The 22,789-nt window shown below is 40.5% G+C and overlaps 2 protein-coding genes across 5 annotated transcripts in view; one reads left to right on the top strand and one right to left on the bottom strand.

Moving 5' to 3' along the window:
- The window catches only part of LOC111154236 (serpin B11-like), a 103,259-nt gene that overhangs the window by 2,943 nt on the left and 77,527 nt on the right, over positions 1-22,789 (top strand). For 2 of the 3 annotated variants that reach the window (XM_022513715.1, XM_022513716.1), the window contains 4 exons: positions 2,320-2,448; positions 2,836-2,953; positions 4,367-4,509; positions 4,714-4,869. In XM_022513715.1, the coding sequence (XP_022369423.1) occupies positions 2,320-2,448; positions 2,836-2,953; positions 4,367-4,509; positions 4,714-4,869 (546 nt within the window). The remainder of the gene's footprint in view (positions 1-2,319; positions 2,449-2,835; positions 2,954-4,366; positions 4,510-4,713; positions 4,870-22,789) is intronic. The other variant, XM_022513718.1, reaches the window with a different exon arrangement.
- LOC111154239 (NADH dehydrogenase [ubiquinone] 1 alpha subcomplex subunit 5-like) lies at positions 9,157-9,578 on the bottom strand. 2 transcript variants are annotated; one of them, XM_022513722.1, is made up of 2 exons: positions 9,507-9,573; positions 9,187-9,392 (listed from the first exon to the last, which is right to left on the bottom strand). In XM_022513722.1, exons 1-2 carry the CDS (start codon positions 9,571-9,573, stop codon positions 9,223-9,225), a joined length of 237 nt encoding a protein of 78 aa, XP_022369430.1. In that variant the 3' UTR covers positions 9,187-9,222. The 2 variants fall into 2 exon arrangements, with proteins under 2 accessions (XP_022369429.1, XP_022369430.1); XM_022513721.1 differs by having other exon boundaries at positions 9,157-9,578.

Genomic DNA, 22,789 nt, shown 5'->3' with positions numbered 1-22,789 from the left:
CCAGCTCTAGGGATGTGGTATTCCTTACCTAAAGGATAATCTGCTCAAACGTGGGGAAGTTCATTGGTCAGGGCTGGAACCTGGAGATGGTTAGAGCTCTCAGGAGGGGCACATCTGCCTGACAGTAGTCATAGCTCAATCCCAGATGCTCATAAAATCATAGCTCCAATCACCCAGCAATATGAGCTGTTCATTTCACAGTCCCACATGGCCAGGTTGTCTGGTTGACTCAGTGGCATATGTGGAGAGTCAGGCTTCCTCACAAAATTTGTGCAACAGAATTGGGTCACACAGCTGCTCCACTGTCCACTCAATCAAGAAACACAGTTGTTTTCAGAGCCTTCTCCCTCTCAAGTATAGTAGCTTGTACAGAATCTTTATGGGAATTAGAAAAACAAACACCCCATTGGATAGGTGCCCACTCCTGGCTTGGTGATGGGGCGGAGGGTTGAATTCCAGCTTTGTGCAGGTCACAAACTGTATGGCTCTGCATAGCAACTCTGTCCATTCCTCAGGAATTTTCTGTGAGCCACAGAGGTACAAAAAAGAATAGAATTACTGACTGAACGGATATTAGGACTGGGGCCTGTCTTGTAGGCCATCCACTCTAATCTTCTTTCTTAATAGATGAGAAAACAGATGAGTAGAATGAGCTGCCCAAAGATATGCCAGATGTACATTTGATTATATTACATGAATTCAGAGTATTCTGAGCTTTGCTTTTAAAAACTGAATTTCAAGATCTTAGTAGGAGATGTTGACGATTTTAAGATTTGTTGAAGGAAAACTGCTTTACTACTCACACTTCTGACACCAAATGTGGGTATTTTTTTCTCCTTACATTAAACAATTGTGATATTAACTGCCTGCAGTCAGACCAGACCCCAAACATTAAGGGCTCCATTCCATGAGACTTGCCCTACTTCAGATGCCAATTGTAAGGAAGTGAGTTCCCAGATTACCCACACTTCTCTCCAACTTGGCTATAAATCACAGGATCCCATTACCCCCTACTTAGGTTTGATAATTTGCTATAATGGCCCACAGAACTCAGGGAAACACTAGTTTACTGTAAAGGATACAAATGAACAGGCAGATGAAGAGTTATATAGGGTTAGGTCTCAAATTGTCCCAAGAGCAAGAGCTCTATCCCTGCAGACTTTGGAGTTATCACCCCCTCCACCCAACACATGAATGTTAAACACTGTAGTTCAGGGCTTTTTATGAAAGCTTTATCATATAGGCATGATCAATTATTAGCTCTGTCTCTAGCCCTTCTCCTTTTCCTGGAAGATGGGAGATGGGCCTGAAAATTCTAAGCTTGTAATTATGGTTTGGTCTTTTCTGGTGACCAGCTCCCCCCACATTACCCCTTGAAGCTGTTCAGGATCCTACCAAGAGTTGTTTTATTAGAACAAAAGATGCTCCTATACCAGGAAATTCCAAGGGATTTAGGAGTTCTGTGTCAGGAACTGGGATCAAAGAGCAAATATTAAAAACAAAAGATGCTCCAGGTACCCCTATCACTCAGCAAATTACAAGGCTTAAAAATTCTGTTAGGAATTGGAGAAAGAGACCAAATATACATTTTTTTAATGTAACAGATGTAAAATATTTTATTAATTTTTATATATTATTTTTGTTGAAATAATATATAATACTTATATATTAATATATAATTATGTATTATAGTTACATTGAAATGATGTTTAGATAGATTTGGTTGGAAAAAAATATAATATTAAGTTTGATTCCATCTGTTTCTTTTTACTTTTAAGAATGTAGTTACGGAAAATCTAAGATTATATATATGGTTCACATTTGTGCCTTGCATTGTATTTCTATGGGACAGTAATCATCTACAGTATATACCTGGAAGGTATGGTTTATGTGTGTTTGACTTCATTAAATATTAACAAATTGTTTGCCAATGGGATTATACCAATATATATTCCACTTAGCCGTGTGCATTGGCCAATCTCATACAATTGTACAGAGAGAGTGGGACCTGACCCCACTGGCTTCGAAATCCCCAGTCATTGATATTCATGTACAGTTGACCCTTGAATAACATGGGGTTGAATGGCACAGGTCCACTTAGATGAGAATTTCCTTTGGATAAATGTAACACAGTACTATAAATGTATTTTCTCTTCCTTAGGATTTCCTTAATAACATTTTCTTTTCTTAAGCCTATTTTATTGTAAGAATACAGCACATTATACATATATATGTATACAGATACATATGTACATATACATATATATATATGTATGTATACATAATGTATATTTTGTTTTGATTTTGAAGATTGGCAAGATTGACAAGACAGAAGAAATACATTACCAGTTCCAAGAGTTTTTGGATGAGATATGCAAACCCACGAGTGATTATGAACTAAAAATAACCAACAAGCTATTTGGAGAAAAGACATACCTCTTCCTTCAAGTAAGTTTTGCTGTGTCCACCACATCTGTGAGTGGTATTCATGAATGGCCAATGGCCTTTTAGGACTGTGGGTCCTGAAGACATACTGCCTAAGCTGATGGCTTGGTTTAGCCCATATCACTGAGTGTGTTCCCCTGCCTGTTCTCCAGACATCCAGACTCTTTGGGAGTTTCTTTTTAATTCTGGCAGTCTAATTCTGAGTTTTGCCTTAACCCTATTGCACCTGCAAAAAACGTGTATGGAAGTACTCAAAGTGATTTGCCCAGGTCCCAAATTCCCTGCTAACAATATTAGTCATCTTAATGTGGAAACACATTTATTTAGATATGTAGGAAATATATAGATTGAATTTTCAACCTTTGTATTCTTTCTCTGTTCCTCCTAAAGAAATACTTAGATTACGTGGAAAAATATTACCATGCCTCTCTGGAACCTGTTGATTTTGTAAATGCAGCAGATGAAACTCGAAAAAAGATTAACTCCTGGGTTGAAAGCCAAACAAATGGTAGAGTATGGATCGGTCATTCAACATAAAACACTTCTTGAGTACCTGCTCTGAGAGAAGACCTGAACTTGACACTGCATGTGGGGCCAGGCTGTACAAGATTTGGGGAGGTGAAAACTTGAGATAAATTTTTCAGAGTTAGAAGGACAGCACTGGGCTCGAGGAATGGGAAAAGACCCTACAGATGGTGGAATGGTCTCAGCAAATGGGAGGGAGCTAAGGGGCACCAGAGAGGGACCAAAGAAAGCCAACTTCTTGGAAACACATAGTGGAGAATGATTTGCACAAGGTTGTGGATCATGGTATCTGTGGGGCTCCTGAAACTGGACTCCTGTCTCTGTTGGGTTCACATCTTTTCCTTTATATCAGATCCTTCCTTTCTGAGTCTGGGTCCATAAGTGGAAATGTCACAGGGTTTTTCCTTTCTCTTTGTCAAGTGAGAAACTTTCAGTCTCTTCCCATCAAGACTTGCCTTTTACTACCTGTAGCTGGGGCTGCCCAGGCTTCATCTCCACTTGAGCGTTATGCAGTGGTGATAACAACTTTCAGCCTCATCCACAACAGAGAGCTTGACAGAGCCTTCACTTCTTCCTCCCTCTTTATCCCCTAGCATGAGGCAAATGCTTAAGAAACACCAGATGGGACATTAATATGGAAATAGACCTTAGGGAGCAAGAGCTGATACTTTAGTGTTAGAGTTTCAGAATACATTTTTTAAAAATTCCAGTTATTAGGAAGACATTATTATTTCACAGTCCATTTTTGGGTCTTTATACTTAGTCCAAAAAATGAAATAAAATTTGAAAGAGCAGGAAAAAAGAGGGCCTATCAAATGGTTGATTGAAGGCAGTATTTAGTGTGGAATAGGCTAATCCCAGGGACAAAAACATTAGCACCTTTTTCCAGTAATAGAATAAATCTCTAAGTTTTGGCTGGTAACTATATCAAATGGGTAAAAATAATAACAGGTAACACTTACTGAATGCTTCTTAAGAGCCAGATAACTATAAGTGCTTTACACATATTAAGTCATTTATTCCTTGCAATAACTCTATGAGGCAGGTTTTATTCCTGTTTTACAGGTTTGGAAACTGAGGCACAGAGAGCTTAAATAACTTGTCTGAGATTCCTCAAACTGTAAAAGGCAAAACTGGATGCTAACAGAGGCAATCTGATCCCAGAGCTTGAACTCTTAACCATCACACCTCAATTTATCCAATGGGATAAATAGGAGATGGGCAAAGTGAGAACCTCCCTACGATTCTGCCAGCAAACCTGTTGTCGGCAAGGCCTTCAGGTGCTGACCTGGCTGAGTTTTTAATGATGAGTCAAGTCCATCTGCATCATATCTGCCATGCATAGCACTTGTGGTTTTGAAGATGGGCCAATTTTTTTGTTGTTGTTGGTTTCCAGAAAAAATCAAGGACCTGTTTCCAGATGGTTCTGTAAACAGCTTCACCAAGCTGGTGCTGGTGAACATAGTTTATTTTAAAGGGCAATGGGACAAGGAGTTTAAGAAAGAAAATACCAAGGAGGAGGAATTTTGGCTGAATAAGGTATGGTCCTTTATTTATTTATGTGTTGTGTTTATACATGGAATGTAAAATCTAAAGTCATATTGAGCAAATGTGGTAGATAGCAAAGGCGACTCTGAGGCTCTGATCTTTAGCATTGTTTTCTGTTGAGCTAATTATTTTGCTGAGCTAACTTGGTCATCTTATGCCTCTTTTGACATGGCATGCTCTGTTACTTTGTTGCAGAGTACAAGCAAATCTGTGCCAATGATGACACAGTGCCATTCTTTTAGCTTCACTTTCCTGGAGGACTTACAAGCCCAAATCCTGGGGATTCCATATAAAAACAATGACTTAAGCATGTTTGTGTTGCTGCCCAATGACATCGATGGTCTGGATAAGGTAAAAACCTTGTGTCTCCCCAATCTTACTTTCATTTCCTGAAGCTTTGAATCCCAAAGCTAGTTTCTGGGTAAGCCTGGAAACAGGACTTCTGATAGGGAGCTGGCGTCTGGCAGTGCCAAGCAGAAAATATCTCTATACATGGATGTCTAAAAGGAGCATTAGATGGTATCAGGTTTATTGGAAACAACCAGAATTAAAATACTTGGGGATGAGCTAAAATGAACAGTTAAGGTCATATGGGAATTCTAAAGATCAGCCACCTTTCTGAGGAATGGTTGATCTCTATGCACCCTTTTCCTAGAAAAATTGCATTTGCACATACAGCAAAGTTTGCATCCTGTTCAGCAGGCTATTAGACCTCCTGAATTTCTGTCTTGGGCCATTAATTTCTTTTTAAAGATTTTATTTTTTTTTTTGGAGCAGTTTTAGGTTTACAGCAAAGTCGAGAGAAAGGTACAGAGATTTCCCACGTATCCCCTGGCCCTACACATACATAGCTTCCCTCATCATCAACATCACTTATCAGAATGGTAATTTCTTTTAAACCGGATGAACCTACATCAACACATAATCATCATCCCAAATCCATAAGACCTTTAACCTTGAACCTCTTGATTTAGTTTTTTGATTTAAACTTAGACTAAGATATCACTTAGAATGGGTCCAGTACATGGAAGCACTCAATAAATGATAGACACTCTATTATTATAATACTAGATGCTGTTCTGCTGCTGTGAAACATCTCTAGTAGCATTATACATTGGAAAAATTTGGGACAGCAAAATGGCAATATGTATGAAAGCTTTAACTCTATGGTCAATTAATCTTCAACAAAACAGGAAAAAATATACAGTGGAAAAAAGACAGTCTCTTCAATAAATGGTGCTGGGAAAACTGGGTAGCTATATGTAGAAGAATGAAACTCGACCATTCTCTTACACCATACACAAAGATAAACTCAAAATGGATAAAAGATCTCAACGTGAGACAGGAATCCATCAGAATCCTAGAGGAGAACATAGGCAGTAATCTCTTCGATATCAGCCACAGCAACTTCTTTCAAGATATGTCTCCAAAGGCAAAGGAAACAAAAGCCAAAATAAACTTTTGGGACTTCATCAAAATCAAAAGCTTCTGCACAGCAAAAGAAACAGTCAAGAAAACAAAGAGGCAACCCACGGAATGGAGAAGATATTTGCAAATGACAGTACAGACAAAAGATTGATATCCAGGATCTATAAAGAACTCCTCAAACTCAACACACACAACAGATAATCATATCAAAAAATGGGCAGAAGACATGAACAGGCACTTCTCCAATGAAGACATACAAATGGCTATCAGACACATGAAAAAATGTTCATCATCACTAGCCATCAGGGAGATTCAAATTAAAACCACACTGAGATACCACCTTACACCAGTTAGAATGGCCAAAATTAGCAAGACAGGAAACAACATGTGTTGGAGGGGATGTGGAGAAAGGGGAACCCTCTTACACTGTTGGTGGGAATGCAAGTTGGTGCAGCCTGTTTGGAGAACAGTGTGGAGATTCCTCAAGAAATTAAAAATAGAACTTCCCTATGACCCTGCAATTGCACTACTGGGTATTTACCCCAAAGATACAGATGTAGTGAAAAGAAGGGCCATCCGTACCCCAATGTTTATAGCAGCAATGGCCACGGTCGCCAAACTGTGGAAAGAACCAAGATGCCCTTCAACGGACGAATGGATAAGGAAGATGTGGTCCATATACACTATGCAGTATTATGCCTCCATCAGAAAGGATGAATACCCAACTTTTGTAGCAACATGGATGGGACTGGAAGAGATTATGCTGAGTGAAATAAGTCAAGCAGAGAGAGTCAATTATCATATGGTCTCACTTATTTGTGGAGCATAACAAATAGCATGGAGGTCATGGGGAGTTAGGAGAAGGCATTTGGGGGAAATTGGAAGGGGAGGTGAGCAACGAGAGACTATGGACTCTGAAAAACAATCTGAAGGGTATGAAGAGGTGGGGGGGTGGGAGGTTGGGGGAACCAGGTGGTGGGTATTAGAGAGGGCACGGACTGCATGGAGCACTGGGTGTGGTACAAAAACAATGAATACTGTTATGCTGAAAATAAATTAAAAATGATAAAAAAAATAAATTGTTTTACTTGTTTGCATTCCAATCTTACCATAAAAAAATCAGTGATTTAATGACTATAATAGGGTGTGTTGTGTTTATAATTGTCCTTAAAAGTGAAATGTCTGTTTGTGCTGTGTATCAAGTGAGTTAAATCAAGGCTCATTAGAAATTTCCGGTTGATTTCTTCTGAAAGTAAATCAACCTCTTGTAGTTTTGTGCATGGATGGTGAGATACAGACTCTTCAGTAAAGACTATGGACTAATGTTTCTGGGAGTCGCTCTAGTTCTAATCGTGTGACATAATACACAAATAAAACAATAATTTACTCAATTCATGTGTTACTCTTTTCTTTCTCAGCAGATAGTGTGGCCAACTGCATGGAATTTAGAAGCACATTAGCAAAACATAAATTAAAGCTTAAAGCCAGAACAAAATAAAACAGTGTATCAGACAAAGAGGATTCCCATTATTTTCACCCTCTCTTCTATGGAGAGTATCTTATCTGTTGTCAGTTGTGGAAGCATTTTGATATTGTGAAACAAATGTGATTTTGAGAAGATAAATATTGTAGCTGATCACTATTTGTACCTGTCACTTTTTTTTAAAATTTCTTTTCAGCGTAACAGTATTCATTGTTTTTGCACCACACCCAGTGCTCCATGCAATCTGTGCCCTCTCTAATACCCACCACCTGGTTCCTTTTTAAAGTGATAGTAAATATCTGGAATGACTTTTAGAAGAGTGGTTTCTTTCCTTTTTTCCCACTTACAATTATTTTGCAAGGGGGCTGTGGGCACCACCCAAGAGTATTTTCTTGATGATGCTGTTTGAGACGTTCTCTGTCTATTGCCAATGCTCCTTATTGTGGGTCCGTCTACTTTTATTTTTTCAGTTTTTAACAAGATCCCATTACTGACTTACTTAACAGTTCTAGTGACCTATAATTTACCTACCGTAAATTGTAAATTCATAAATCAGTGATTTGTCTTAAATTTCTACAGTTGTGTATCTATCACCACCATTCAGTTTTGGAACACTTACATCATCCTAAAAAGTTTTCTTATGCCTATTCCTACCCCCAGTGCCAGGCAACTACTGATTTGTTTTCTGTCTTTATAAAATTTTCTGTGACATTTCATATAAATGGGATAATAAAATATGTAGTTTTTTGCACCTGGCTTCTTTCACTCGGTATAATGTTTTCAAGGATCATTCAAGTTAGAGCATGAATAAATACTTCACTCTTTTTATGGCTGAGCAATATTCTATAACATGGATATTTCAGATTTTGAAATAAATCAGTTGAATGAATGAATGAATTATTCACTCATCAACTGATCAACATTTATATCATTTCTACTTTTTTGGGTATTATGAATAATGCTGCTATGAACATTTTGTATACAAGTTTTGTGTGGACATATATTTCCATTTCTTTTAGGTATATACCAAGGAATGGGATTGCTGGGTCATAAGGTATCTTTATGTTTGTCATTTTGAGGACCAGCCAAATTGTTTTCCAGAGTAGCTGCAACCATTTTACAACCCAATAGCAATGTATAAGGGTACCAATTTCTACTTATCCTTGCCAATACTTGGTATAGCCTGTTTCTAAAATTTTAGCTATCCTATTGATTATAAAATAGCATCTCATAGTTTAATGGTGTCTTTTGAAATGCAAGTAGAGTCTAATATATTAATATTATCTTTGAAGGATAATGCTTTTGATATATTTAAGAACTCTTTCCCTAATCCAAGTTTACAAAGATTTCCACCTGTTTTCTTCTAGAAGTTTCACAGCTTTCACTCTTCCATTTAAATCCATGGTCCACTGTGTGTGTGTGTGTGTGTATGTGCTGAGGTAAGGGTCTAAGTTATGATTTTTTTGACTATAGATATGTAATTATCATGGTATCCTTTATTAAAAAGACAATTCTTTCTGTACTGAATTGTCTCAATACCTTCATGAAAATCAATTAACCATAAATAGAAGGTTTTAGGTCTGGGGTCTCAATTTTATTCTATTGAACTATATGCCTACTGATATGACAATACCACCATGTCTTGATTACTGCAATTTTATATATATATATATATATATATATATATTTAGTTTTCTTGATTATAAGTTGTCAATAATATAGAAACATTTTTAATATAACAGAACATTTAGTTACATCCATTTCCCATCAACACACTAATCATTTAATGATGATTATATTGGCCATTTCCATTGGTTGGCAGGAGGCTCTTCCACTAAAGTCTCCCATGGTTTCCACTGTAACATATTTCTTGCCAGACTTAGTTCATTTTCAGCCTGAAGAATAACCTCTTCTAGTTGGCTGCACTGAAGTTGGTCTTCTAATTTCTTAACATCTGGTTCCGCTTTAACCATACTCAGCTTCTCATTTGTAATCTGTTCTGTGTAGTTTCTATATGCTGCATTTTTAGGAATTTGCTCAAGAACACCAAGAATCTTTGAGTACAATATTCTTAGACTCTCATGTGGACTCTCACATACAGCCAATCCCACAAGGCCGGTGGTCTTCTTCAGCAAATCCGCCATGACAGCGCCAATTTTTAATATATTTTGAAATCAGAGAGTGTAATTACTTTGTTCTCTTCAAAATTGTTTTGATTATACTAGGTCTTCTGCATTTTCATATAAAATTTGAATCAGCTTATCAAATTATTTAAAAAGCTATTGGGATTTTGAAGGAATGGCATTAAACTTACAGACCAATTTGCTCAATATTGAGTTTCCCACTCCATGAACATGAAATGTCTCTCCATTTATATAGTAATTTCTCTCTTTTCAGCAATATTTGATACATTCAAGTGTACACACCTTTTTCATGGAATTTATTTAGACAATTTTTGATGCTATAGTGAATGGAATTATTTTCTTAATTTGTATATCAAATTATGTTGTATACCTTAAATATATATAATTTTTACTAAAAATAAAATAAAGAATAAAAAGAAGCATGAATATAAGATGTTTGAAGGAATTTAAAAGGAGGTGGAGTGTTAATAGGCATTTTGTTGAGTGATCCTTTTTCTAATGCAGAAGAACTGTATCAGTTGAAGAACTGAGAAATCCATATTCATGAAATCTCTGAGCATTTGGGATCAGATACCAGATTCCTAAGGCTTAGGATGAGAAGGTTAAACCAGCTCTGCTCCTTCCAACCACCACTTGATGGCCACTAAATGAACCAAAGTATATTTAAAAAGGCAAGGCAGGGGGTGCCTGGGTGGCTCAGTGGGTTAGGGCCTCTGCCTTCGGCTCAGGTCATGATCCCAGGGTGCTGGGATCGAGCCCCGCATCAGGCTCTCTGCTCAGCAGGGAGCCTTCTTCCCTTCCTCCCTCTACCTGCCTCTCTGCCTACTTGTGATCTCTGTCAAATAGATAAATGAAAAATCTTAAAAAAAAAAAAAAAGGCAAGGCAGAAAAAGAGGAGGTGCTTTATCCAAGTTATGACTTAATAAAGCCTTAGGAAGTACAGTGGCTCAAAATGCAAGTAGGGGTGTGCTGATAGGGAAACAGATATGACAGAGGTATCACTAATGATAGTTGTGGTTCAGGGTCTTGATGGGTGCTTTCCCACCAGCTAAAGTTCTGGGACCTCTTCTACTCCACACATCCTTGACTAAGTGTTCAAGATTTTTGGTTTTACAAGTGTCCTCAATGGAGCTGGGCATGTCTACAAGCAGCCGACCTTGGGGAGAAAGAATAGCCAAGTGACACAGTTGAGCAACATCCTATTTGGCAAAAGCAGAGGAGCTGCTGATTAAGTCCTCTCTGATGCCAATCTGGGTAAGGTTGCTAACCATTAGTACCAAGTAACCATGGTACTAAAGGCCCTTGAAAGGTAACATGGTCCAGGCTTAGCCAATAATTATAACTCACCTTTTAGCCACAGTAGTCTGTGTTAGGGGTGGGAAGGTGGCCTGGGACTTCATATAAAGATGGGGGAGAGAAGTTCTCTTGTGGGTGACTTGCTGGAAAAGGATAATCTAGGTATTAGCCCAAGTCAAATGCTAGTATTCTCATGATGTAGGAAGCTCTCCTTTATATAGTAGGAGAGGATGAGATCAATACTGAAAATAAGTAATCTGAAAAATAGAGATATCTATCACCTACCTACCTATCTATCATGTATCTATGGGGAGATAACTTGATCCACTCTGTTTTCACAGTTCCACCAAAAAAGAAAAAAAAAAAAGCTGAGTTTTGTTACTTGGTACCTGAAGAATCCTGAGGAATCTACGACCTTTTCACACAAAAATTTGAAAAATATCAGGGAAGTTGGGACCAATGTTTTGGGGGATGCCTGAAGTCCTAGTTGTTTTGGAGAGTTGATTAAAAATATTTTCTCCTGCTGCAGATAGTGGGAGTGCCAAAAGCACAGCTGACATATTGTAAAAGAATAGAAATTTTGGCTGATATTCTTGCCTAGATAGAAAACCATCTATTATCACATGGAAAATAAGAAGAGAAAAATCTGTTAAATCTTAAAAAAAAAAAAAAGTTCCACTTAAGAATTTTTTTCAAGCGAATCCTTTGTTTCTTGTTCTCAGAATGAATTGGATATTTCACATCTGCTTCAAAATAGGTAAGTTGGTAAGATTCCATTGGAAACATAATTGCAATTGATCAAACTCTGAGTATAAGAATGTGTTTAAAGATAAACACAAACTTATCAGAATGAGCTCTGGGCTCTGTGCACAGGGAAAAAGACACCAAAGATAACTAGAGTTTCAAATATTCTCTTATGCAAAGGCGGTTTAGGACAATATCCTTTTGGCTTCCATGGTGATGGATCACGTTTGCTGAAGTATTTGGGTCAAATGTAAACGAATGCCTATGTTACCTTCTTTGGAAGCTGTTTCCCAGGGAATAGCAGGATGTCTGAAGAACTGGATTGATGTTGTGGATGCATGGACTGTGGGAGATCAAATGGGAAGATGCTTCTTTTTTATCCTTAAAGATTTATTTACTTATTTGAGAGAGACAGCGTGGAGCAGGGACGGGCAGAGGGATTGGGAGAGAAACTTCAGGAGACTCCATGCTCAGTGGGGAGCCTGACATCAGGCTTGATCTCATGACCTGAGATCACGACCCGAGATTACCACCTAACCTGAGCCAAAACCCAGAGTTAGATGCTTAACTGATTACGCCACCCATGTGCCCCAGGACGGTGCTTACCAATGAGGACTCAGGAGACAGATTACCTGAATTTGATTCCCAGCTCCACCATTTATTAACTGTGTGACTTTGAGCAAGTCATGTAACCTCTATTGCAATGTCCCCATGTGTAAAATAAATACAAAAAGAATCCATACCAGTTGACTTTAGGAAAAGGAAATTATCAGGGTGTGCCTAGTCTAATGATATGAACCCTTAAAATCTTGGTCTAGAGCTCAGAGACAGGGATGTCAGAGGCAAAATCTGAGGGATCTGACAGGAACAAATTCTCTTGCTAACTTGGAACATGGAGAGTCCCATGCGGCAAGACCCTGAGAGCGTTTAGGAACTTAGAATGACCTCTAGCTCACAGCCAGTACATAAATGGGAAACCCAGTCCTACAAGTGCAACAGATAAATTTAGCCAACAACCCAAGAGAAATGTATTCTTCCTCAGAGCCTCTAGAAAGGAGCACGACCTGGCTGATACCCTGATTTCAGTTTTGTAAGCCCCTGAGGGTAGGATTTAGTCCCACTGTGCCAGGACTTCCGATCCATAGATCTGTGAGGGGATATATTTTTGAATTGATTATGAAGTAACAGAAAACTAACATAATTACTATTAGCTGAACTCCAGGATTTACCTGGATTTTACCATTAAATTTTTCATTAATCCATTAGCTGTTCCAGAATCCAGCACAGGATATAATAATGTATTTTTTTGTCATAATCTCCTTAGTGTCCTCTGATCTGTGACAGTTTCTCATCATTTCCTCATTTTTTATGACCTTGGCAGTTTTGAGGGGTACAGTTTCAATGGGTATCTTGTAGTTGGGGCTTGCCTGATTAGATTAGACTAGGGTTCAAGGATTTTTGAAAGAATATCACAAAGGTGATGTGCCTCTCTTCACAGCATATGAGGGGGAACCTGACAATGTACCTGGTATCACTGGGAATGTTAACCTTGATCACCTGGTTAAGGTAGAATTTGTCAGGTTTCTACACTATAAAGTTGTTATTTTTTCCTTTTCATATTCTATACTCTTTGAAAATAAGTCACTAACTTCCACTTATTCTCTTGGAGGTGGTGGTGGGATTTAGGCTTCATCTTCTGGAGGGAAGAGTATCTACATATGTTATTTGTGATTTTTCTGTAAGGAGGATTCAGAAGAGACTTAATAAAATTAATAGTTAATTGACTTTAATGAGATATAATTAACACAAAATAAAATTCACCTATTTTAAGAACAAAACATGAGTTTTTATAAACGTTTATCTCTGAAAACACCACCACAACCAAGATGCAGAATATTTCCATCATCCCTATAGGTTCTCTTGTTCTTCCCAGTCAACCACCCCTGTACACTCCCAGCCCAGGCAGCTGCTGATCTGCCTTCAATCACTTCAGGTTAGATTTGTCCTTTCTAGAGTTTCATTCAAATGGACTCATATAGTATGTCCTCTTTTGTGCCTAGCTTCTTTGGCTCAGCACTGTGTTATTTTTTTTTTTTTAAGATTTTTTTTTTTTTAATTTATTTGACAGACAGATCACAAGTAGGCAGAGATGCAGGCAGAGAGAGAGAGGAGGAGGAGGCTGGCTCCCCGCCGAGCGGAGAGCCGGATGCGGGACTCGATCCCAGGACCCCGGGATCACGACCCGAGCCGAAGGCAGAGGCCCCAACCACTGAGCCACCCAGGCGCCCCAGCACTGTGTTTTTGAGATTCATCAATGCTGCTGAGATACTGGTAGTTTGTTACCTTTTATGGACAGAGAGTATTCCATTTTATGGTTAAACCCATTTTGTTTATCCATTTACCCAATGATGAGCTTTTGTGTTGCTTCCAGTGTTCGGCCATATGCATAATGCTACTAAGCAAATTTGTGTGTGTAAATCTTTATACAGACATATGTTTTCAGTTCTTTTCATTTAGACATGTAGGAGTGAAATTGCTGGGCCATATGAGAAGTGTATATTTAAGTTCCTAAGAAACTGCCAAAATGTCCTTCGTGTTTCATTCCCACCAGCAACGTATGAGCATTTTGGTTGTTCTGCATCCTCACCAAGGGTTGGTGTGGTCAGTCTTCATTACAGACATTCTAGAGGTGTGTTGGTATTATCTCATTGTGGTTTTAATTTATGCATTTCCCTTATGACTAATGATGACAGGTATGTTTTCATGTGCATATTGGCCATGTGGATATCTTCTTTTGCAGTGTCTGTCCAAACTTTTGCTCATTTTTATTATATTGTTTTACAATTATGGACTTCTAATTGCTTTTAATATATTCTGAATAAAAGTTCCATGTCATATATATGGAATGCTTTTCTTTCTTCCCTGTCCCCTTTCCCCCAGGATCCAGTTCATTCTGTCTTAGGGAGATGGTCCTGAGAGTGGTGGGTGCCATCCTGTGCTAGAGGAGAGTCAGTTGAGGCTCGTGGCGGGATGAGGGGGCTAGGGCACCAAGCCCCTGGAATGCCATGAGGCTAGGCAGAGGCCTGGAGGTAGCTGTAACAGGCTGTGGCAGGTGCCTCTGCTGCCCAGAGTGGAAGGCATGGGGCTGGGGCTGGGTCATAGACCCAAGCCACACGGGCACCCCAAGAAGCAAGGCACAGGGTCATGTGACACAGAACGCACACTGAGGCACACAGCTCATGAGGCACAGGCCAGAGGGACGCCTACCCCTGGCCATACACCTGGACAGAATGGTGGTGTCAGACCACAGGGGACACATGGCACAACAGGACTCGATGGCCACAGGTGACTGACCTAGACCGCACAGTGCAAGGGATAGGGGAAGGGGGCTGTTTGGTGGGGCTGGTCTGCAATCACAAGAAGACAGCAGGGGCTGGGCTAGAGGCGCCTGGGGGCAGCACCAGCGGCACCCCCCCCCGCCCCGGCAGAGACCCTCTGGGGCTCAGTCAGCCTTCCACACTTACCTGAGTTCCACCTCATCACAGATGACCAACAGGACGGCCACGTCCATGTGGTCCCGGCCCTGGTCCAAGCGTGGGTGACTACCCTTGGAGAATGCCTCGAGCTCTTTCTCCCTCACAGTGCGCAGGCGCGGTCCCATACCTCCAGGCTTCCATGCCCTGCATCCGGTCCCGAGCATCCCGGGGTATGTTCACGCGAGATCTGGGAGCAGCGCGAGAGCCACGGTCAGGGCCTCGTGGAGTTTGCGCTTATGTCCCCGCTGCGCTGGGACGTGGTGACTTGTCCCCTTCCACCCTTTTTCCCACAGAATCTCCATGATCCCATGAAAGAATCCTCTGGATTTGGGGTTGGGGGAACCTCTGGTAGTGAGTGAACTTCACTGTGATCTCCAGGAGGCGCAGGACCACCTCAGCCTCGGCCCCAGAGCTGCTGGCCAGTGCTGTTGCCAGGGCGCCAGCGAGTGGCTGCGGAGGGATGGAGCATTCCGACCTGATGGCCACTTTGGGATGGAGCCACGGGACCCGAACTGTTGGCACGTGCAGTCCCGGAAGCCCAGGTACACCAGTGCAAGCGGCCCGCGTAGCTGCAGCTTGCCTCTGCGCGTGCTCGGGGTGGGGAAGGTGGTGCAGGATGCGATGCCGCCTCCAGGCTTCCTGTGGGGACAGGGCCTGGGGCCTTCTGGCTGGCCTGCCTTCCGCTACCTTGTCCTGGACAGGCACGGAGGGGCGGGGCGAGAGGAGAGACCAGCGCCCCCAAAATGGGATGGGTTACATTTTGGTGAAGTCCAGTTCACTACTTTTTCATCTTTTTCTTTTATGGCTTCTTAGTGTCTCCTCCCTCCTCACTTTGGTCTTACTTAAGAAATCTTTGCCTATTTCAAATTTGCTGAGACTACTTGTGTTTTTTTCTAGAACTTTTATGGTATTAGCTTTTACATTTAGACATGTGATTTATTTTGAATTAAGTCTTTGTCAAATAAGGGTTAAGGCACTTTTTTTTTTTTTTTTTTAAATGTGGACATTCAGTTGTTCCAGCATCATTTCTTGGAAAGGCTATCCTTACCCCAATAATTAGTTATCTTGGAAACTTTGTGACATATCCATGTGTGGGTCTGTTTCTAGGTCCTCTGTTCTTCCAGTAATCTATATATCCATTATATGCCAATACCTCCCCTCCCTGATAACGGTCCTGTCCAGAGGTTTAATTTGTCTGATATTAATAATATAACCACTCGGGCTTTCCTGTGACTAATGTTGGTGTGGTATTTTTTTTTTTTTCCATCCTTTCATTTATCCTAGATGTGTCCTTATAGTTAAAGTTTTTTTTTTCCCCTAATAGATATCATATAGTGGGGTGTTGTGATTATCTTATGGAGGTAAAATGGACTCTTCTCCAAAAAAATTGAGACTGATAATACCAGGCCCGCACCAAGATTTATTACTCAAATAAAGAGACTTTCTGGGGAGAGGGTGGTATGGTCCCAGGCTTCAGTACCAGGAGTGTTTTTCTTGTGGTTAGGAGTTGGCCCTGGATGAGAGTCCCTGCACATCAGGGCTTGCTTTGTTTACACTTCTTTCGGGTGCCCAGGGAGGGAGCTCAAGCGCTTTCTCACCAGCTAACAGCAGCTGTGGGTCAGAGGGAGAGAGCCCTGGGCCTTGAATGCTGTCAGCAGTCAAATATCAGAAGTGGAGCTGGACTCTTTATTACGTTGGGTCTTGCTCTTTTATACAGTCTGACAATTTCTGTCCTTTAAATAGAATATTTAGATCATTAGTGTTTGCTATACCTATCGTTGCATTTGGGTTTAAATCTACTATATTGCCATTTGTTTTCTGCTTGTCTTACTTGTTTGTTGTTTCCGTTTTCTGACTGAGAATATTTAGTATTATGCTTTATCTCCAATATTGGCTTACCGGTGGTTGCTTTAGAGTCTATACTATGCATATTTAAGCCTTCACTGACTGTCTTCAGGAAATGCTGTATACTTAATTGTTAATGTGACAGCTTCAAGAGAGTGTACTTCCATTTTATCATCTCATCTCTTTTGCTATTGTATGGACAGATTTTATTTCTCGGTTTCTTATAATTTAAAATCCCTTTTTTTATCCTTTTTTTTAAAATCCTTTTTTTTTTAAAGATTTATTTCAGAGAGAGAGAGAGTACGCACATAAGCAAGAGGGGCAGAGGGAGAGGAAGAGAGAGAATCTCAAGTAGACTCCCTGTAGGGCATGGAGCCTGTGGCAGGACTCAGTCTCAGGACCATGAGATCAGGACTTGAGATGAAACCCAAGAGTCAGTTGGAAGCTTATCCGACTGTACCACCTAGGTGCCCCTATTTTTCTGTTTCTTATAAACCCAGCAATAGATTCCTGTTGTTTTTTGCTTTAAGCAGTCAATTATCTTTTAAAAATGAGTAAAACAGAACCTCCTTTCTTTGAAGTTGTAATTATCACGCACATTTCTTTTTTTTTTAAATTTTTAATTTTTTAAATTAACATACAATGTATTATTATTCCCAGAGGTACAGGTCTGTGAATCACTAGGTTTACACACTTCACGGCAGTCACCATAGCACATACCCTCCCCAATGTCCATAACCCCACATCCTCTCCCTACCCCCCATCCCCCCGGGCAACCCTGAGTTTGTTTTGTGAGATTAAGAGTCTCTTATGGTTTGTCTCCCTCCCGATCCCATCGTGTTTCATTTATTCTTTTCCTACCCCCCAAACCCCCACGTTACATCTCTACTTCCTCATATCAGGGAGATCATATGATAGTTGTCTTTTTCCACTTGACTTATTTTGCTAAGCATAATACCCTCTAGTTCCATCCACGTCATCACAAATGGCAAGATTTCATTTCTTTTGATGGCTGCATAGTATTCCATTTTGTGTGTGTGTGTGTGTGTGTGTGTGTGTGTGTGTGTGTCTGTGTGTATATATATATATATACCACATCTTCTTTATCCATTCATCTGTTGATGGACATCTAGGTTCTTTCCATAGTTTGGCTATTGTAGACATTGCTGCTATAAACATTCGGGTGTACGTGTCCCTTCGGATCACTACATTTGTATCTTTAGGGTAAATACTCAGTAGTGCAATTGCTGGGTTGTAGGGTAGCTGTATTTTCAACTTTTTGAGGGACCTCCATGCTGTTTTCCAGAGTGGTTGCACCAGCTTGCATTCCCACCAGCAGTGTAGGAAGGTTCCCCTTTCTCCGCATCCTTGCCAGCATCTGTTATCACACACATTTCTTTTACTGTCCTGTGGCAGGGTTCTGGTAGAATGAAGCATACTCTTAATAATTGTGGAAAGTGTTGGGGAAATACAATTAAAAATAAAGTCTTCTTCCAACCCAGAAATTCTCTTGACAGAGGTAATAGAAAAAGAAGACACTTTTGTTATTGAATAAGCATTAAACCAGAATGTGATGTGTATCACGGGCAATTTGCTAAGAGACTGCAAAGGCAAAAGGGAATCACATCCCGTTACATATCCAAGCAGATGTAATGTATAACGATGGATTCTGAAACAAGAAACACTAACTAGTCCTTGTGTAAGGGGACTTCAGCCCCATTTGTCACACACAGTTCATTCTATATTCATTTGGGAATTGGGGAGACCATCTGTGTTAGCTGATTGGCTTTATTCAGAGGAAAACCAAACTTGTCCTATCTTTAAGATGGGAGGTAGTTTTTGAAACCCGGCCTCTGACTTAGGTGCCTGTCCTACAGAATCTGGGAGATGGTGCTGGATCCCATGAAGTGTACGTTTCAGAGATGCTTCCCAGGTCCTTGAGAAAAGGCATTCCTCAAGCAATGAAGCTAACGAGGCTTAATTAGTTTTCAAAAGGATATAAAGTCATTTCAAAGAGGAGAAAGTACTTAGAATTCTAAATTTTCTTAGAGTAAATGTGAGAAAAAGGAAAGGAGAGGAATCTCTTATTGTCAACAGGAAGAATTAAGCCTCTTGTTTTTAATTTGTATTTGTCCCTGGAGTTGTTGCATTGACCTTGTTTTTTCATTTTATATTAGGGCAATTAGCCACAATCTGACTGTCACAACTGTCTCTTAAAATTTTTTTGTAAAACAGTGTGGTCATTAATATACTTTCAATTCTCTTTCTCTTTGCACTCATCACACTGTTTTCTTTATTATTGTGCTTATTATCTTGAACTGGTATTACCAGATGTTTGGAAATAGTATCCACCAAACCCATTTATTAGAATTACAGAGCATAGAAAATAGCCAATCTTTGGAGACTGTAGGATGATTGCAGAGTATACTGCTCTATTTAATACGAGTCATGTCTTACTCTAGCAGCAGGGATTTATTTTGTACTTGGTTCCTGTCTGATAAATCTGTGTATTAAAGCAAATTATGATACTGCTCTAAAGCTCTACTAAAATCACACTAGATCCTTTAACATATTAATCATAGTTATTGTAAAATTCCTCTATGATCACTCCTACATCTGCATTATGTCTGAGTCTGGTTCCGTTGATTGCATTGTTTCTGAACAGTGCGCTATTTTCTCCTTTGTGAGTGTTTGTAGGTGTGCATGTCTCATAAATTTTTATTAAATACCTAACTTTGTGTGTAGTACAGTAGAGACTGAGGGAAATAGCATTTATGTCTGGAAATAGGTATGCCTGTTCTGCTATGCAGTTAGTGTGAAATACGGAGTCTTTCTAGGCAAGATTTGAACTGAGCCTGGATGTAGTTGCTATGATTGTCTTCAGTGCAGTCACGGCTTAAATTCCTGTAGGGTTGTCTTGTGTTTAGTTTGGAGGCGTGATTGCTGGAAAGTTTTTTCCGTGTTTTTGCTCCACCCTCGGCTTCCAGCGTTCCTATGCACCTTGACCTCAGAGAGGGTCTTTCCGCCTGCTTGGTGCCAGTAAGCCTGGGTTGAGAAGGGTGTTTTTTTCTCTCCAGAGACCGGAGACCTCTCATAGTCCCCAAATAGAAGAGAGTTTTTTCCTTTTCCCTTATGGAGTCCACTGCTGCTACTGGAGTGACGGGGTTTGCTGCCTTGTCTCAGTGGCTAGCGCCTTTTGGTTCTAGAAGAACCAGGTGTGGCTTTTTGCCTGTTCTGCTTGTGGCAGCCATGTTCTTCCTGCAGACCCCACCACTGAGGGCGCCCTGCCCTGTCTTTTTCTTGAAGCCCCAGCGAACCTTTGCCATGAAGACCGAGCGAGTATGAGCTTCCCTTTTGTCTCTGGCTCCCAGGGTTTGAGCCCTTGTGCTGCTCACACTTGGCCTTTAGTACTCGTCTGAACATCGCTTGTCCTCCTCTGAGTTGTGCTCCAGGCAAGTCAGCGCTGTGTCTGTCTGGACGTGTTTGTCTTTCCTTAGATTTCAGGCTGGGTGATTCCCTTGCAACTACAGTTCTCTGATGAGTTCAGGAATTTCTGCCTTGTCCAGATTTTCCTGCTAGAGTGGACCAGCACTCTGTCTGGCTTTCTTTTGTCACAGCGGAAGCTGGAGGTGTGCCATTCCTTAAGATACCCGTCTCCTCCGTGCTCCTGAGCCAGATCAGGCCCAGGAAGTTTCCTGCTGACCCTGCGTGCTTTCCAGAGAAGGCATGCTGTTTTCTATATTCAGAATGAGGCTCTTTCCTGGGAGGAGTGTGCTGCTGCTAAGCCTGGGCATTACTCTTCTTGTTGTTCTCCTCACTTCCTCCATGGCTTCCTGTGACCTAGCTGCTTTCCTCCTCTGCAGCCTTTACAGGAATTGTGAGGCTGTGAGTTATACCTCCCCCTAACTACTGAAAAAGGAATTTACAGATGTTTCTATTCCTTCCTTCCTTCCTTCTTGCGTTCCTTCCCCTCCCTCCTTCCCTCCCTCCCTTCCTTCCTTTTAATTTGCACAGGAGAAGGGGGAGTAAGATCCCGATATACTGGTATATACTGTATACTGATTTACTTTTCCTGTTGGAAATCCCATTTTAATTTTTTCTGTTCTTTCATTGACAAGATGAGTGTCTCATCTACAGCTTGATCTGTGAACTTAAGCAACAGGAAGGAGTTCTCAGGGATAGCTAGATAAAATTTATGGTGTGATTTCCTTTATAAATCAATATAGTGATATCCTGGATTTTGAAATATGTAAATCAGACAGTTCTGGGTTTGGGTCATGTGAAATTCTTTTCCAGGAAGCATTTCTTGTTTCTCCCAAACTATTGTACCCATTCCAGTCCTCCCAGAGTACTTGGTGAAACTTTTATACTACCAGCTATATTGTATTATGTTGATTTTTTTCTGTATATACGAATCTCCCCTGCTAACTGTAGTCACGTTTGCATGCTCAGCATGTAGACCAGTGTCCGGAAATGCAAGTGCTCAAAAATCTGATCAGTTCCTGGTTCTTGCACATCTTATATCCAGTGTTCCATCCGCCGACTTCTTGTGGGAGTAGGGAGACAGCATCTAATGGCAACTTATCAGTGAAGACTGTAACTGTCCTAAAGAAGTGGAAATGTTTAAATGCCACATAATCTCTTCGTTGCGAGCTACAGTACATTCAGCATGGGGCTTGTTGATGATGCCAGGGGTAAGTGGGTCTGCGAATGGATACCCTCCGGCTTATGCAGTCAGTACTTTCTGGGGACAGCAGATCAGGATAACAGAAGGGTGGGCAACATGACATGTAGCATTAAATTGATCAACCCAGTGGAGGAAGAAAGCAAAGTGATGAACCCTAGTTTGGAGTCAGGAAGCTGGTTTCCATCTCATCTGACCTGACTGTGGTCTCAGAGAAGGCAGCTTATTTCTTTGGAACTCTGCTTTTTATTGCTAGTGAACAGAATTATATAAATGATCTCTAATATCACTTCTAACATTATATGGGTGCATACTCCCTATGAAATTATCTTCTGTCTAATTATACTGGAAAATCATTCAGACATGAAGAGGGATTTTAGCAACAGAAATAAATTTTGTTTATGTCCATTTCTGAGTCGCGCTACGTGCCAGCTTTAGGGTCAGACGACTGAATACAACTGAATGTAAATCTGGGCTTTGGAAATAGGCATATGGCCTCAAGCAGGTTAGTTCATCTTTTTGGGCTTCAATTTCTTTATTTTATTTTATTTTATTTATTTATTTATTTTTAAAAATTTATTTATTTGACAGAGATCACAAGTAGGCAGAGAGGCAGGCAGAGAGAGGAGGAAGCAGGCTCCCTGTGAGCAGAGAGCCCGATGCAGGGCTCAATCCCAGGACCCTGAGATCATGACCTGAGCTGAAGGCAGAGGCTTAACCCACTGAGCCACCCAGTCACCCCAATTTCTTCACTTTAAAAATGAATTTAAGACTTTCTACTTTATTGAGCCATTGTGAGGATAAATGGAATACGTGCTTATTAAAGATCTAGAACACGGTGTGTGTCCAGCTGATATTAGCTGCCATTTTCTTTGCCATCATATCACCAGTACCAGTACCAGCACCAGCGCCAGAACCACCAGCACGAGTAGCAGCCACAGCAGTATCCTCTAACTTTGCTGGGAGACCAAAGCACGGCCAACTTGTCCTTAGCCACCATATTGGAACCTAAGCTGCTGTTTCATTAGCTCTAAAGTGTTTTTTGGATTTCATGAAGAGCAGCAGTTCTCTCCCTTGTCTTACATCTCTACATCAGCATTTGGAAATGAGT

Source organism: Enhydra lutris, unplaced genomic scaffold, assembly GCF_002288905.1.
Source record: "Enhydra lutris kenyoni isolate GAN:26980312 unplaced genomic scaffold, ASM228890v2 scaffoldscaffold36, whole genome shotgun sequence".
Classification (NCBI taxonomy): domain Eukaryota; kingdom Metazoa; phylum Chordata; class Mammalia; order Carnivora; family Mustelidae; genus Enhydra; species Enhydra lutris.
The sequence above is the reverse complement of the archived record's forward strand: the minus strand, read 5'-3'. Positions and strand labels throughout refer to the sequence as shown.